The sequence below is a fragment of the Falco biarmicus genome, chromosome 17 (genome assembly GCF_023638135.1).
Source record: "Falco biarmicus isolate bFalBia1 chromosome 17, bFalBia1.pri, whole genome shotgun sequence".
Classification (NCBI taxonomy): Eukaryota; Metazoa; Chordata; class Aves; order Falconiformes; family Falconidae; genus Falco; species Falco biarmicus.
Window position 1 is genome coordinate 2,882,662 of NC_079304.1, and position 17,549 is coordinate 2,900,210.

The 17,549-nt window shown below is 43.2% G+C and overlaps 1 protein-coding gene across 1 annotated transcript; it reads right to left on the minus strand.

The window, feature by feature from the left end:
• Nucleotides 1–2,303: 2,303 nt before the first annotated feature.
• DHX8 (DEAH-box helicase 8) lies at nt 2,304–17,249 on the minus strand. Its single transcript, XM_056362565.1, has 23 exons — nt 17,091–17,249; nt 16,652–16,737; nt 15,983–16,055; nt 15,463–15,548; nt 14,732–14,841; nt 14,324–14,623; nt 13,886–14,030; nt 13,122–13,325; nt 12,546–12,633; nt 12,136–12,233; nt 11,668–11,815; nt 11,338–11,519; nt 10,708–10,902; nt 10,319–10,504; nt 9,602–9,812; nt 9,083–9,264; nt 8,201–8,341; nt 7,727–7,882; nt 6,777–6,914; nt 6,230–6,358; nt 4,965–5,161; nt 4,652–4,831; nt 2,304–4,116 (listed from the first exon to the last, which is right to left on the minus strand). The coding sequence occupies exons 1-23, from the start codon at nt 17,200–17,202 to the stop codon at nt 3,897–3,899; spliced, it is 3,567 nt and encodes a 1,188-aa protein (XP_056218540.1). The 5' UTR covers nt 17,203–17,249; the 3' UTR covers nt 2,304–3,896.
• Between the last annotated feature and the right edge of the window lie 300 nt (nt 17,250–17,549).

Sequence of the window (17,549 nt, forward strand, 5' to 3'; positions counted from 1 at the left end):
TTTAAAAGACTTGTCCCCACACCTCTAATAGATTTTGTTTCCTGAACTTGAAGAAAATCTAACACTGGATTTCCATCAGCAGGCTTTTCAGACCCTGTGGCTGCAGCAGACCTAAATGGTAGAAACTAACATTCACATTCCAAAATAGCCAGGATCTGCTGCTGATCAAGTATGATCCAGTTCACTTCTACCTCCTTGCCTTTTCTCTAGTAAAAGTAATCTAATATTGACCTCAGACAGGAGACTTTTCTACACTAAACAAAAAAAGCACTGCTTTCAGCATCGCTTGCAGAGCAGAGCCATGCTCGGAGAGACCCCCAGGCCTACTAGCCACAAGAACTATAGGATCACAAGAACTATAGGATCATTTTTGATTCAAGGAAACAAACATCTCCAGATCAGCATAGTCCCAGTTCTCCACCTCCAGTGTATGGACAGACCAGCCGGAGGATTTATGTAGGTTAGAGAATATGCACATACAAAACCCATTTGCTAAAATCAGATACTCAGTCACCGTATTCCCAGCTGGCTTGAAAGAACAATACGTTCATAAATGAAAAATTCCATGAAACTGCTAATGGGTCAGTATCACAGCCTTCTGCAATTGTCACACAAATCTCATGAAAATTGCATTACAAAAAAACAAAACCCCCATTGTGTAAGTAGCACATTGCTGTCACACTGGCTCCGGTAACAACCCCATTAATGAGGTTCAGGTAGTTACTATAACAGATGGAACATGTACGGGGCTGGCTGTAAAAATCATATTTATCTTTCTTGCATTAAGGGGAAAAGGCTGGGTTTGGATACGTGAGTGTGCGTGCATGCACACATGAATATGAGTTCTTCTTTCCCTTGTGACAATCAGCCAACACGTGCCAATCAGCCTACGGCACACGCTGCTGGGGTTGGAGACAAAGGATTGTTTGCTCCATCCATTCGGAACACTTCCTATCTCCCCGAGAGTTCCCCTGCCAGGTGAGGGACACATCAAGCTCTGGGGAATCAGAGCGGGGACAGGAACCAGCACTGCTTGGTCCACGCTACTTCCATGTTCCACGAGCCACAGAGCTATCAAGGAGTAGGGAGGTTCAGACGGCTTGGAACTCCTCAGAGGAACCACACAGCATTTTTACATTGCTCCCTGGTCTTCCAGAAGGAGAAGGGGTGGCAGGGGGGAAGCAGCAAGCTACACCCCATCACCCCCTGACGGCTGGTACCATTTTGCCAGCCTCCTGTGGGAACCGCACTCATATTATTATCCTTCCATTTATTCTTGCTCGGCTATTCTCAGCCCCATTTAGCTACAAGTGAACAGGGGGCAAACTACTGTCAGTTTGGTCTCTGCCAACAGTAACCCCAGGGCTTTGGCAGCCCAAGTTCTCCCCCTTAACCAGCGCTGAAGCCTCTTTTCAACACCTTAACCAAACCCAGGCCTGGCGGAGGGCTGCTCCTTGGCTGCAGGTGCTGCCGTTGCTGCCACTAAGGAGGCTGGAGACAGGGCAAGCACACCACCTCCTCCTGGCGCGTGCATAAAACCCTCTGCCCCACACCAGCCCCCTCTGCAGCACGAGACCTGCTAAAGGCAAGGTGGCTACTTGCTGCTGACAAAGGGACACACGCAAAGATTGCAGACACACACACACACGTACTTCCATTACTCAGGAAAATTTTAACCGTTACACTAAACATAGCGCCTCCAAAAAGACACGTAGCCTCTGCTGGCAGAGTTTTTGCCTTGAGGTAAGAAACTTGTGCTACCACTTCTAGCGCATTCAGGCAGTACAGCTAAAATGAACCATTTGGCTACAATTTATACCGTTTAAAATAAGGCAGCTCATTTAGATGGAGGCAGGTTGGCAAGTGCTTACAGGAGCACAGGAGAGCTGAAGAACACCTTCCCCCGCAAGGGGCTACAACACCTATACAGTTATCTAAGCACCGCCAGGACAAAGCATCAAGCCTGTGGTTTAATCCTAGGATCAGGCAGCTTATTTTCAGGTTTTTGCCAACTAAAAATCACATAAAGAGTAGAAGACATTAGGATGTTGCACTCAGAAATCTCAGAGCAGCCAAGAGGCTGGTAAAACTTGCTTAAAAAAAAATAATAATGTGTAAGTGGGTCAAGCTTGTAAGCCAGCATTCTTGTTTCACAGGCTAGTTTTAGATGTAGGGTATTCCCAAAGCAAGCAGCTGAGGTCAACATGGAAAAGTTTCTGTAAGGGAATTGAAGCCTATTACTGAAAAAATTACACCAAGGAAAGAAATAACACACACAGAACAGATGACAATTGTTCACTTGTAAAAAAGAAAATCCTCTGTTGATGTATTTCCCCCTACTGTAAAGAGGCTACACTGGAGAAGCAAATACAAAATCAATTTGCAACAGAAATACCTCAAAGGATGTTGTACAACTAGGACTTCCACTGTGTACATTTTCTCTTCTACATCTTTCATTTGACTCTTGAAAGTCAAGTGCAAATTTTCATAGAAAACAGTAACAGATGTACCTGCAGAGCTCATGGAAGGAAAATACGCTTGGAAGAGTATTCAGTAGGACAACCTACTCTGCCTAATGCCATAATGAAAAAAGCCTCCAAACTTACAAACTTTCTAATTCTATTTAACTTTATGTTAACTATTTAACACCATGGGAAAGCTCAGGGCATTTATACAACATCATAAAACATTATATACAACACTCCTGCCCACCTTTGTACACAAATACAGATTTCTTGTATAGCTACTCCTCAGTGTGAAACATTCTTCAAATTCATGGAGTGTAGAACGACCAGCCAACTTAATTCTACTCTTTCCAACAATAATTTTAGCAAATGTCTCAGCTTTGGGAACAAAATAAAAAATAAAAATTGGGTACCTGCAGCTGTGGAGTCAAATGCGTTTCATCTGTTTGCAACAGAAAAATATAATTTACAGATCGCTTCAGCATGAGCACACACTGGATAGTCAATTTGTTTTTAAACAAGCAACTGTTACACAACATTTTACAGACATTTTAGCTGTAAGAGTATATCCTATTAAAAAAACCAAACCAACAGTTGTGATGTCACCAAACAATCTAAGTGGAAATAAAACACATGACACATTGTCTAGAAAGTCTAAACATCTGTAACCACTTATGTCCACAGACAGAGCCGTGCTACAGAGTGGATGTGGTTAATTACCGTTTGATATACTAGCCCTCAGCACACAGGAGATGGTGATGAAGGATAAGGCTTGCAGTCTGACCTGTGCCGTTGTCCAAGTATAACTGACATTCTAGCCGGGTTTCAAGGGATCCTTCCTTCCTTCGCCCAAAGCTGCAGATGCTAAGTACCTCACCACAGATGGCTTGCATGAAAGACAAATCATTACACTGAACAGGAAAACGCAAAAAATAGGAAAAATGGAGAATAAGCGGCTCCCAAAAAACATCCACCGTCCAAGAGCATAAGAAGAAATAAATCCCTTGCAGCAGGGTAAAGAAACAAACTATTCCAGCATCTATTTGCCTGATCATTAAGAACACAGTTATGGTGGTGGACAACTATTTTTTAATCATTATCTTTTTGCTGTTCTTCAGCTCAGCGCCCAGATCTCCAAGTCTTAAGTTTTGTCTCTTAAAAGAAGAATGACTAAAGAACTGCTCCAAGAACTGTTTCTGAAATGACTCAACACACTGAGAAGACTCAGGGCCACCAGCTGTGGAATCCGAGGGGCAGCCAACACAAGCACACATCGCCCCCGTGTGCTTTTGCTCTGAAAACACTTCTTTTCCGATCATTTTGTAGGTAAGCTTCAACTGACATTCGCCTTTCTTTCAGGACACTTGCAACAGTGGAAAAACTGCAGTCCCACAACTACAAACCCAGTCAGACTCCAGGGGGGAACCAGGCTCATCGCCGCCTGAATGCACGTGATATCCTCCAAGCGTTGGGCTCCTCGTAGCGATTGTACAGGGGCTCCAGCCGCTGCTGCTTTTTCTGTTTGCTCAGCTTGGTTGGATCAGAAACCTTGAAGAAAGCTGGTGCAAATTCCACCAGCCAGCGAGGATCGATAGTCGTCACTTCACGCATATATTCCTTGGTGGTCAGCACCAGTTCATGATACACCACCCTGTGAAAAGGGAGAGCAACTTTGGAAATCACTTTTTCCAAACAAGAAGAGACAAGACAAAGGCTGGAGTATCTAAGCTTGCCCCTTTATTTCAGTTTCACCCTCCTTCAGTAGAAGGCTCCTTACAAGCTACAACACAGGCTCCAAAAGAACCATCCAGAAGAACTATCTTCTTTTTCCCCCTCCTACTTCACGACTACTCTTCAGCGTAGAACTACTTCAATCCATTTAAAACAATTCTCTCCTCCCTCACCCTCCAACACTCTGTGTTTTAAACTCACTTCCACAACACAGAAACACAAAGCTGTGGGCTGCCAGCCTGGCCCTGGCTCACAAAACAATTCTCACCTCTGCGCAGGCACTGATTTTAGCAGCAGAAAGAGCCAAAAGCTCTTGAAATTTTCTCAGTCTTCTCACTGCTGAGAAATCAGCAGCCTATATTTCCATCTGTACTCCACAAATAGCGCACACCACAACCTTTTCAGTTTTGAAGTCTGAACCGAAAGAGAAAATTACGTGATACTGCCTTTCTTACCATTCTGGCTGCCTGTTGAAGAGAGCACTGGATGGGTGGATATAGACAACTTGTTGATCAATGAGTGTCCGATAACCCTCCTGGGGATCCTTCTTTGCTGCATTTCGGAAGAAGCCACTACAGATGGCCTTCTGGACTCGAACCGTTGCCTTCCCACAGGATACCACATCCAGCTTGTGCCTGTCAGAGAAGAATTAAAGAGAAAAAAAAATTTAAGAGTTCTCCAGTTTTGGGTGCAGTGACCAACATCAGATTGTTCAGCTACTACACTGTAAGAACACTAAGAAAACCAATTCCTTCTTGGCATGCTCACCTGTCCATAATGCCCAACATCTGCTTGCGGATGTCCTGGGCCCTGCGTAAGGATCGGGCCTGGATAAAGTTTTCATAGCACCAGGGGTTTGAAAACTTATTATTCTTCCAGGAATTGTACACAGCCAGCAGAGTGAGGTGGTCACCTTCTGTTTGATGGAACTTGGCTTTCTTTTGATCAGCAAGTGCTTGTTTATCCTAACACATAAAATACGTATCAATCAGGTATCATATCACATCATAGAGACAATCCTCGTGCAACATGAAGGACAGTTTTACCACAACTTCTTAAGTCTCTCAAGAACCATGATATAAGTGGGAAAACAACATAAAATTTTGAGTGGTGAGTGACTAAGGACCAAGTAACGAGAATCTAAAGGTTACTGGGATTGCTCTCACTAAGCCAAAACTACACCTGTATGAAAGGAAAGCCTAGACCCATCCTGCCAAAGAGACCTCATGTAGACTCTCCTAAAGACTCTCCCACGGGTGACAAGAACTTCACCAGACATGATGAAAAACTGTTTTTGTCTGGTTGGGTTTTTTCCTGATACTTTTTATTCAATTTCAGTCCCTATTTTCAAAAGGACGCTTCAAAGTAAATGGCTCATTTACGCTGTACGAAGCATATGCATGCATTGAACTACCTAGTTTTTTATTCCTCTAGAAGAACCTCAATTACACATCAACCAAGGTGCCGAAGCTTTGACCCTGCTGGCCTACCCACCTCTCCCCACTTCTCCGATCTGAAGATAAAACATTAATCAAACACTGTGGCTACACAGATCAGAACTGAAGTTAACAGGCTGCACTGCAGCAGGCCAACATAACGAAGAAAAAACAGATTCAAGAGGAGGCTGCTGTTGAGGAATCCTACCACAGCATAGTCTGCTGCTTGCTGACTTAAAAGAAATCAGCACAGCATAGGATTGCCATGAAAAAAATACCTTCTGCGTATCTGAAAATGACAAAGGCGTTCTGAACAACAGAGCCGGGACTGACTTGGTTTAGGGTTGTATGTGTTTACTGGGAAATGCAAAAGAGAATATGAGACTTCTAACTTCCATCTTCCCATCTGCAAAGAAAGCACCAACGTACACACCTACAGGGTACTTAACCAAAAAGTACAACAGAAATGTGACGTATGAGCAGTAAAACCGAGCTACAGGTTTATTTTGGCAAATAGGCTCACTCTCTAACACCCGAGGCAGGCACACAAAAAGCACCCAAACTGTAACACTGCTGCTTCTTGGCTGCATTCCTTACCTTTGGCCTGTAGAACACATTCTGTACAGAGAGCATGGAGACTATTGTTAACATTTCCTCGCTGCATCCCAGATGTACCGACATGATCAACATCTTACACAACATAGGCTCCAAGGGAAATTCTGCCATCTGCAAGAAAGGTGTTTCAGGGTACCCTGCAACATCTTGGGAAAATCTCGAGTTTTTTCTCAAGGCATTGCTCTTTCTTCATGCTTCCCTTCTTAAGTGGCGTGCTTTACACCCAGAGTAACTTTACTCAACATGAAGCAAATTATTTATCCATATTCACTATCACAAGAATATCCCGACACTTCGAAATTTTTAAACATTAATAAAAGCAACCTTATGAATGAGGAGAAATATTAGCAGCTCCTTAAAAAGCAGAAGGTACATAACTATGGTAAGCAAAAAGTTACCAATAAAGCATAAGAGAATAATAGGAAAAGGAAACTAACAGTGCCAGGCAAGTCCTTAGACACGTACTCTCATGTCACCCCCTAAATATTTGCAACCCAGCCCATGCTAAGAAGTATTCTATTTTGCCTACCCTGCGCCCAAGTCGAGTGAGCAGTCCCTCATCATCCAGAGCTCCCAGAGTGTACAGCTGCTCCATGGCAGTTATCAGCGTTTCCATCGGGGGAGCATCCATGAAGTCAAAGGAGAGCAAATCATTGATGCCCATAGCCTAAACAGAGGGAGGGGAAAAAACTCAAGTTAAAACACTGAGAAGGAAGACACCAAACTCCAGCCAGAGACACGTAACCCTCAAACAATGAGGCACTACAGAACCTTAAGCAACGCTAGCCTCAGGTCCTTATCCTGACTGTAACGGCAGTCACAAACACATGGCTGTATTTCTACACTTGAGATAATCTGCATTGGCTTTCACCCCCCATCCAGTTTGCTGGTCTCTTTGGTACCGGTTCCATACACCTCCCAGGCAAGATGATTCAATTGAGGAGACACACAGGCTAAACGCTGGTTTTGCGGACTTCCTGCCTTGTAAACCAGCGTGGCTTGACAGCTCCAATGCACACTAAATACATCTCCACCCTTCCCCTTGTTCCCAGAAAGGGGGAAAGGCAACAGCTTCCCCAGCTGCTATGTACTGGGTTAGATCCAGTCTGCGGACTCCCAGAGGGGTGGTACACATTTGGAATATGTGTAAGTTTGGAGATCAAAAATCACTTTAAAAAAGCATCTTATCGGTTAACAACATAAGATTCCTGTTCCTCAGACCTCCTGCAGCTAACTGTTCTGTGCAGCTGAGGCCAGTCATTTAGGTGGATATTCAACATTACAACCCTCAATAGCAAAACGGAGGAGCAAGCTCAGTGCCTGAGAATTGGATTTGATGTAGTCTCCCCTCCAAAATACCTCCGTTGACTAGAAGGATCTGAAACTACCAAGCACTTCACGAAGCTCATAAAGGCACAGACTCATCTACTGAAATGCTTATGATCGTGTTGGCTTGTTACAAGTTGCTGAAATACCCACCTTCAGGGAAAGCACCGTACTGGCCAAATTTGTTCTCTGGATTTCAGGCACATTGGTGGTTAGCATTTCATCTCGATAAGCACGCTCTGTGTATAGCCTATAGCATTTTCCTGGGCCTGTTCTTCCAGCCCTTCCTGCTCGCTGCTTTGCTTGAGCCTAAAGGTTACAAGACATCTCAGTGAACAGGTCCGAACAGGCACAGGTGAAAACAAGTAAAATAAAATCATTATTCACAAGTTTTTTCCTATTATTAGAAAGAGATTTTCAATACAACACAGGAAAGTATGTATTCTTTAGGCACAGCCTCAAGGCCTCTCAGAAAGTTATCAGAAATGTGGTTTCATTATTGTCTTCGCTTTACTTCCATGTGCTTGAATGCCACATCATCAAGATACACATTACTAGTGGGGGGGTGGGGGAAGTAAAAAATAAAAAAATAAAAAATAAAAAGAGAGTCAAACACAGAACGCCTACCTGTGAAATCGGTGTAACAACCAGCTGGTCAATCCCAGTCTTGGAGTTATAAACTTTCTGCTTCACAAAGCCAGGATCAACTACATAATATATTCCATCAATAGTCAAAGATGTTTCAGCAATGTTAGTGGCGATGACAACCTGCAAACAACAGTTTGGTTCAGCACCAGTTCTGTGTCTGGTTGCCAAGCCAACCATGTTCCTCAACTTAATCCACTCTACCTGATGCAAGCAGTTTGTTATAAATGCAACTACTATCACTTAAAAGATAAACTGTTCACAGAGGAACAGAAAGAAGAGTTACCTACTGTCAAAGATGGACAGGTTTTAAGTATCTGCATTTGGTTTAGATTTGGGCAATACGGGAGAAAAGCATGATAAAATCTGTAATTAAAAGCAAGTGAAAGATCACTGTAAGTTCGTAAGCAGACTGCACTGACGTCAGGGGGAATTCCTGCCTACCACTCAAACACAGTGCGTATTTGGAGAAGCATCTTCCAGAAAACTATCTCAAGATATTCACTAGCTGTTTGGTAGGAAATTTACATCCATCCAACAGGAACTGCATTTAGATCTCATTAAAGTTAATATCCTTGAAAGGCAGCATTAAAAAACACGTCGAGCACATTCCACACAGGTCTGCTAAACCGTATGTTTTCATATACATTTTCAACGGCTTAGATAACACGTACAGGCATGTATGCAACCAAAAACATGCTCTACGCTACGTATGACACCTTTTCTCCAAAATTACACCATTTTGTCTGAAGCGGTAACTAACAGAATCAGAAATGCTAAAAAAAAAAGTATGATTAGCAGCATAATACACCTCATCATTACAATATATCAGCAGAAGATGAAGCCACACGTAGCTGAAATTACCTTTCTGCTTCCTGGTGGGGCTGGGTCAAAGATCCTGGTTTGCATTTCACTGGGTAGAGCTGAATATACTGGTAGGATAATTAACTCTGGCACATCAGGTCCTAGAGATTTCATCCTCTCATAGAGGATTTCACAGGCAGTGTCAATCTCTTCCTGACCAGTCAGAAACACCAAAATGTCACCTACACAGGAAAGAAATGAAAACACCAACAGAATCAATTCTGTTCTGTGCAGCTCCTGCATGGCCACATTTCGATCCCTCACCTTTTCCATTTAAAGCAGAGGATCCCCAAGTCTTGCTGGCCCCTGGGCAGCAACTCTTAGCCAGAAGCAATGTACTTCTGTCTCTCACTCAACTTTTTCAACATTTTATTTACTGTATTTGCAAACAGTAGATGGTCGTGCCAAGAGCATTTTGCCCACGTTACTAATACATGATCCGTGACTTACAGAATGACCTTGCTCATAGGTATTAAGAGTCCTTGAATCACCAATAACTCTACACCATTCTCCGCTCACCTGGTGGCTCTGTTAAGTGGATCTGCATTACTGTGATCAGACTGGCATCCAAATAATCTGTCTCTGGCTCTTTTGTGTACAGTATTTCTACTGGGTATGTTCTGCCAGGAATTGTGAAAATCGGTGCTTCGTAGAAATACTGAGAGAATTTCACAGCATCCAGCGTCGCTGACGTCACTATCAGCTTCATATCCTGCCGTTTCTGCACCGTCTATAGCAGGATAGAAAGTTCTCAGGTCATTTATTGCCTTCGGGACTATTAACATACACCACTTGACTTAAGTCAGAGAAATACGACCAGGAGTATCAGGCATTTTAATGCCTGAGTAGACAGCAACTCATTCCAGCCTCAGAATTTCAAAAAATTGACGGCTAAGGTCGCATTTCAAACCTTTCTTAGCAGCACCTATTACCGAAAGCCTTTGTCAGAGAGGGAAGAGCAAAGCAAGAACACTCCTCTACTCATCCACCATTATGAGCATCGTGGATTGCCAATTCTCATTGTTTCTGCTGAATTTTACCTGCTTTGTCTTCACACAAAAGCTCATCTTATGAAAATTTGGACTACAAACCCTTACGAGCATTTGCTTTGCTTCAGAAAAGGCTCAGAGCACGTGAATGAACTTGACTTGTGTGACCTTGCCTTTCCCTGTGTGCTCCTACCCACACACAGCATACAGAGGACACTGAAGCAATAAAAATCAGATGTGACATTACCTTCTTCAGCAGTCCGAAGAGCACATCGGTGTGTATGGTCCTCTCATGGGCTTCATCCAGCATGATAATGGCATACTGGGTCAGATCAGGATCTATCAAGCACTCCCTCAGTAACATACCATCCGTCATGTATTTGATCACAGTTTCAGGGCTGGTGCAGTCTTCAAAGCGAATGGTGTAGCCAACCTAGAAAGAAGAGTTGCACAGAAACTGAAGCTACAGATTTAAGTTATTGGCACTGTTAATTCCCAGTTTTATTATTCTGCGAGCTCATTTCACAGCCTGCAAGGGAACAGACACATGAACACACAAGCAAACTAGCTCCAGTACTGATTTTTCCCATTTTTACTCATGCTTATTTTGGCATGTCCTTCAGCATGGAAATTCACCTCCTGTCCCAAGCAGCATCCGAATTCCTCCGACACCCTCTTCGCAACAGACATTGCAGCCACTCTGCGAGGCTGAGTACATCCAATCTTTCCTCTTGATGTATACCCTGCCTCAGCCAGGTATTGGGTAATCTGTGTTGTTTTCCCAGATCCCGTCTCTCCAATAACGATCAGAATCTGGTTGTCATGCACAGCCTAGAAAAGATCGTAATAGAAACACTTGTCAAAATAAATAAAAAAAAAACAACCAAAAAACACCAAAAGAACCCAAAAAAGCAAACAAAATCAACATAGCATATCTAGGACTAGACTGAGCACCTATTGCTCTTGCTCCAGCTGACCAAACCAAAAATCATACAAGTGTTCTTACTGATCAAGTCAGCAAACTGCTTAACCATTTATCTGGCTCATCGCTTGCCGACACAATCCTGGCTTCAATTTTGACTTATATCAACAAATATCTGGAGCTTTAATGAAGTATACAGCTATATATGATCCTTTAAAATAATTATTCCAAACTACAGCTCTGCACTTAAAATTATCAACTGGCTATGCACCTGTCAATAAGCTGAACCAAGAATACTTAAACTATTGCTTGCTCAAACAAGAATGCCATTTCAAGAGTCTTACTTGTATCAGCTGCTCCTTCAGTCTGAAGATTGGGAGACTCTCTCTCTGCTCAATGATGGAAAGCTGCGTCTTCTTACCATAAGAAGCTTTGTTGCCACCAAATGCATGTTTCTTCCATTCTGGGATATCATTGGGCATCATCCCAATACCTCGCATGTTTGCAGCTATTTGTCTTCCATCCACTAGGAAAGAAACAATTTCACCACTGCATGTAGTTTCACACAGCACAGACCCTGATGATCCTGCTCCTACTGTTCCAATACGCATGCTTTCTATATTTGTGTGTTTAAGTATTTTTTTAAGTTCCTACTGAGATGTGTTCAGACATACCATCAGGGAGAGGATCCACCCAGTGTGTGTTGAGTCCCATGGGGATAGAATCCATCTCTGCTTCTCTCTGGGCTTGTTTAAGTTCTCGTCTCTCTTTAGCTAAAGCACTCTGCATCATTGCAGCCTGGGACAAGGAACCGTCTGGATTCTGGAAAGTAAGTAAAAAGATTTCAAGCGGTCCCAGTCCTCCAGTAAGAAAAAGCAGAACAGAGAAAGTATGTTCTAACACACTTATGTGACACGAAATGTGCATTAGCCTGCAGCAGCAACCAGTTTTATTATTCCACTTACTATTCTACAGTTAAGGAAGAATCCAGCCTGGTAAGTAAAGAAAGGACCTTCAGTTCAGTGGTAATGTTTTTCAGGGCTCCCAGGTGGAAATGTCCAGGTGGAAAACTGGTTATTAAATTCCACAATATTTATTTAATTAAATCAACCATATTGGTTTTAGTCCTGGAAATCTCTTACCTTTACTATTTTGATGGGACTCATATCCATGCTCTGTTTAGTATGACCTCGAAGGAATGGTGGCTCTTCTTCAACCAACTCAATCTCAAGGTCCTCATCTAAAATCCACAGGTGACAATTTTTATAGAAAAGCTAAAGATCTTTCAAGTACACAAAAGTACCTCTTCAAACAGTGCTTGACAAAGTGCTTAGTTTTAAAAGTGAAAACACCACAAATAAAAAGAATGCACAGACAGGGCACATCCAAACGTCACTAACAATAAGGCTAGAGCAACCCTAGCTCCAAATGTTTACGAGAGCAAATTGTGAGATGCTTCACATCCTCTTGTATCATCATCTCTTTCTGAATCAAAACACAATCCGAAACACAAGGAATTTACAACAACAAGAAGACTACTTGGAAATCCTACCTTCTTCATCATCAACTTTAGGAAGAATCCCAGTCTCCTCATCAAAGTCAGGAAACTCTTCCTTGGAAAGCACATTAGCTGCAATCATCTGGGAAGAGAATGTATACAACATGAATTTGCTCCCATAAATGAACATAACTCATACCTACAAGGTCTGGCTATTGCCAGACCTGTAAAACAGGAACAAAGAAATGTTGTGATTTCAGGAAAAGGAAAATACATTCTAGCACCTCTCCCCACGTCATCCAGTCTCTGAGCAAATAGTCCTTTTGTTATTCTAAATACCATGAGTATGAGACAGCTGGCTTCGGCATGGCAGGGCTGCACCGATAACCAAATACCACCCAAGTGTCACCGGAGTTATTCCCCAGGTCACAGCGATCTCTGGAAGTTACCTGGCCCAACTCAAAGCAGAGCTAACTTTACAGTTAGAACTAGCTAAAGTCCCAAATCATAAGAAGGTGGCAATTTAGAGGTGAGGAGTAAGTTAGACGAACAGCAATGGAGCTGTATTCTAGTTCACGAAACCCGCTAGCAACTTTTCTGACACCCTATTTCCCTCAGTACAAAACACACCTGCTTTATTTCCCATTTCTCTGGGTCTGAAATTCGGGTGAGGCGTTTCCGTTCAAGGCTATCGTCCTCCACCTCCGGGGCGTTCACCAGCGACAGGTGACTGGGTCTGTCCGGGTTTCTCATAGAAGTTTCTTCATTGCTCTCTCCAACCAGGTTTCTCCTCCGGTTTGGGTTCAAATCTTCCCCAGTGTCTTGATCAACATCCTACATTACGAGTGATTAATTAATCAGTTCTATCTACATTGCACTTCCCTTTATCTATTAACTCTAACACAGGAGAAAAAGCAGAGTACACTTCTCAGAGAAACTACTGCCGACAACAGCCCATATACAGAAAATGCTGGTTTGCGTGCTTTTTTTTAAATTTTTTTTCAGCTGGTACTGTGAAGTAAGTATACCCCAAGGCCTGGAACACTCTACTCTGCCTTGGCAATAGCAGTGATTTAGTGTAAAATGAAATACTTCCCTGAGACTGAAACAGGAAGACAAACATAGCAACAGCTTGAGGTTTGCCTTGTCACTTAGCTAACATGCCAAGTGGAAACATTCTTAGGAACACTAAATCAAAAACAAGAACCTACAGAAAATGAGTAAACAGTAATAAGCCACTTAAATACAGAACAGTAACTCAATTTGTTTAACTCCCACTTGGATGGTTATGTATTAGTTTTCAACAGACAGATAAAAAAATAGCAAAAGAGGTAATCTTTAAGAAGTTTGGCACCATGCATTCTATTATAAGCACTATAGAAAGTCTTCCATACCTTCATGCTCAGGCTTGTTTTGGAGCCAGTAAAGGATAACACTTTGACTTTTACTCTTTGTCCTTTGCTCACAACATCAGCAACATTGGCAACCCGTCCTTCTCTTCGAAGCTCTGAGATGTGGACCAAGCCCTCCCAACGCTTCCTGCAGGTGAAACAAACAGAGGGGTATGAGACGTGCATTATTACTCCGACAGCTCCTCCGATCATTCAGAGTCTGAATTCAAATGTTTTGTTGTCCACCAATTGTGTGAGTTCGTAAACTGGTTTTTATAGGAACATTCTCTGCTGTCGAATTTATTTTGCTGAAAGAGACCCTCATTTTGGCATCAAAGCCAAGCATCCCTTATTGTAGGCTCACAACCTCTTTAAGATACTAGCAGAAAAGAGAAAATCGGATGGAATAGTAGCAGATTCATTGTGCACATCAGAAGGTACCTTAGTCCTTCCAGCTGCACAAAGCATCCAAATTGCATTATACTCGTGACTTTGCCATTGTAGATGTCTCCAATGGAAGGCTCCTCAGGTGGCGGACGGTCTATGTGCTTGTCTCTCCATCTCTCATTGCTTTTCTCATTGTACTTCTCTCGGTCCTTACGGTCCCTACTGGGACTCCGACTTCTGCTCCTTGACCGGTATCTGGATTTTCCCCTGTTCCTATCCCGAGACCTAGAGCGAGATCTGTGCCTTCGTTTCCTGTCCCTGCTACGACTTCGGCTCCTCCTCCTTTTCTTTGCCCTAAGAAACAAACATTACACATCTGCAGTGAAATTCCACGTACGAACAGAGCGAGCAGGCAATGCAAACGGCCAATACTCATCCCGCAAAGACATACTAGCAACCTACCGGTGGTCACTGCTCCTCTGCTTGGCCTGCCTGTCCACACTAGGCATCAGAGCTTCAAGCTCTTTAAGCGCGTCAGCTGCCACTTTCACATCATCTTCATCCAGCATATTCTGCAAGAACAGAGAACCATTCTGCAGGGCGGCTGATAAAAAGTCTGCAACAGAGAATTAATCCCCAGGAAAGCCAACCACATGCATATCTATTTAGAAGGAATGTAAAATAAAGAAAGATCAGACACATTGTGTGATGGTGGGGGGGCAGTAATAAAGCTATCGCCCTATTTTGGCACAATATTGAGACAATTCTGCTTTTATACAAAAGAGAGCTTAATCTCAACACTTCAAGTTATTACAGAAATATAAAACGCCAGTCCCTTGTAGCATCTATATGTTCAAAATATTTATCTAGTTTGTAATCCATCGTTACTTTGAACATTACATAAGGAAGACCAGGCTACACATTTCATGTCACAAGAGCCTCATCTTCCAGGTATTCTGCAAAACAGTATGAACGTGGCAACTGCTGTAACGGCTGTTCTTGGTAACTGTATACAATAACACCGGCCTGTGCCTCTTTTGGATTTCACTTCTCATAGTCCCGCTTTTATGCATGCATTAGTGTGACACACTCGCATTAACATGAAAAAAACCTTGAAAATAAGAGCGGAAGAAAAAGTTAAAATAATTACGTTTTCACATACTCACAAAATAAAACTGAAATTATGACCTTACCCTAACGTTGGGATTGTCTGGCCTACAAAGGGCTGGAAACAATTCCTTCAACTTTTCCTTCTCTGATTTGGGTTTGACAACTGTCTCTGATTTTGAGATGAAAAACAAAAAAAAAAACAAACTTAGAAGAACAAGAATTATTTGCTCTTGATTTTTCTGTAACTGAATATAAAGTTTAACTTCCACCTGAATGCAAAGGTTGATAGACACGATACAGAGATCCATTTCAAAAATTACAGTGTTACCTTCCTACAAAATAAATTCCGATTAGTCAATCTGTGAAATACAGAAATACTCTGAATAGCGTACTCAGTATGTTTTGAGTGCCTAAACAGCTTTGCTAATCTACCACTAACAACAGAGAGACTCTGACTGCAATGATAAGATAAAAGGTCTTGCCTTACAGGACTAGAGCAATAAATTACGTTAACCTCACCAAACAGGGCCAAAACCTACAAAAGACTTAAGAGTTTCCTTTTCCTTTTTACACTGAACCGTTAAGAGACAAGATTACACCTACCTTTGCTAGTAGATGGTTTTGGTGGAGGCCGCATTGTCTGTATGAGGCGCAGCAAATTACTGATAAGAGAATCCTGAAAAATTTAATAAAATACTTCAATCTAAGAAATGACCGGAATACTATTTTTCATTATTAGAAGGCACAAGTGAGGGTTTATTAGCAGGACAAGAAGCTCAATTCTGAAGATGCAGGTTCATTTTTAGAAAGTAACACTGGATTTCATGTACATCCTAAAAAGAGGTAAGTTGAATCGGAGATGATTATGATAATTCCATGTAAATGACTTTTATACTTATCACCTTTAACCACCTATTTAATCCAACTATAGTTATTTCCGAGGAACTCATGATCACAGCATCCAAGTATCATTAAAAGACTTACAACAACATTTGCCTCTGTGAAAAATTGTTTCTTCTGTATTTTATACACTCAACAAGAAAATAAGCAGTTCCAAGTTCTCAGAAGGGTGCTTTACAAAGATTACAAAAGTTTAAAAAAAAGGAGAGGGGGGAGGCTTTGCTTGATGAGATGGGCATATTCAAAAGCTAATTAGTGTACAGCTTTCCAGCTGAAGAAGACCAATAAACACTCCTCACACTTAAAACAAAAAAGTCTACAAAACATACAAGGACAAGAACAACACATAAATAACACTCAGATCTCACTTACGGTGAACTCAGCACCATTCTTTTGAAGAACTGCTTTAAACGTGTCAAACGTAGTGTTTTTCTCAGCAAGACTTATCACAAACTCGGCTGTGAAGAAACAGCAGAAAGGAAATTAGAACAAATGATTAAAAGGCTGTGTAAGTACTTGGTGTTTGGGTCAAGGCTGCCACAACGGCAGGGCCCAGGGCAGCCCACCGCGCTCGGACAAGCCCCAGTGCTGCTCGCAGCAGCAGCGGCCGCCTCCCGAGGCCTCTCGCAGGAGCCCAGAGCGAAGCGCGTTTTTAAGAAAAATCACGGCGGTTTCCTCACTTCGAAAAGCCGCTTGACAAGACTCGTCCTGGTCGCCAGAAACGGCTACGCCCGCCCTTCCCCCCGCCGGGCCAGGCCCGCGCCGCGGCAGAGACCGGCCAGCCATGCCCCGGCAGCCCTGCCGCGCTCACCCAGGTCCTTGTCGTTGATGCCCAGGTGGTTGTCCAGCTCCGTGCAGACCTTGGAGACCAGCGACAAGTACTCGAGCTTCGCGAGCTCCTCCATGGCCGCCAGGTCCGCCATGATCCCTCCCGCCACCGCGCACGCGCCGCGCCACTTCCGGATCCGGGGCGCGACCGCCCCGGCCGGCGACGCGGGCGCTGACCATAGAGAGGGCGGAGGGTGCCAGAGCGACTCGTGCCTGGGGCCACTCTGTGACACCGGCTTTGTGACCGGCGGGGGCGGAGCGGTAGCGCCGGAAACCCTCGCACAGGGCACAGCCCCGCGGAATTAAACTTTATAACTCAGGGTAGGTTATAAAGCAGTGCGTTTCATTCACCGGCGGGCATCAGGGTGGATAATTCCAAAAGCACCGGCTGCCCCACTTCTTTGTGCACGTGCGATTTAAAGTTTACATTCATACATATTCC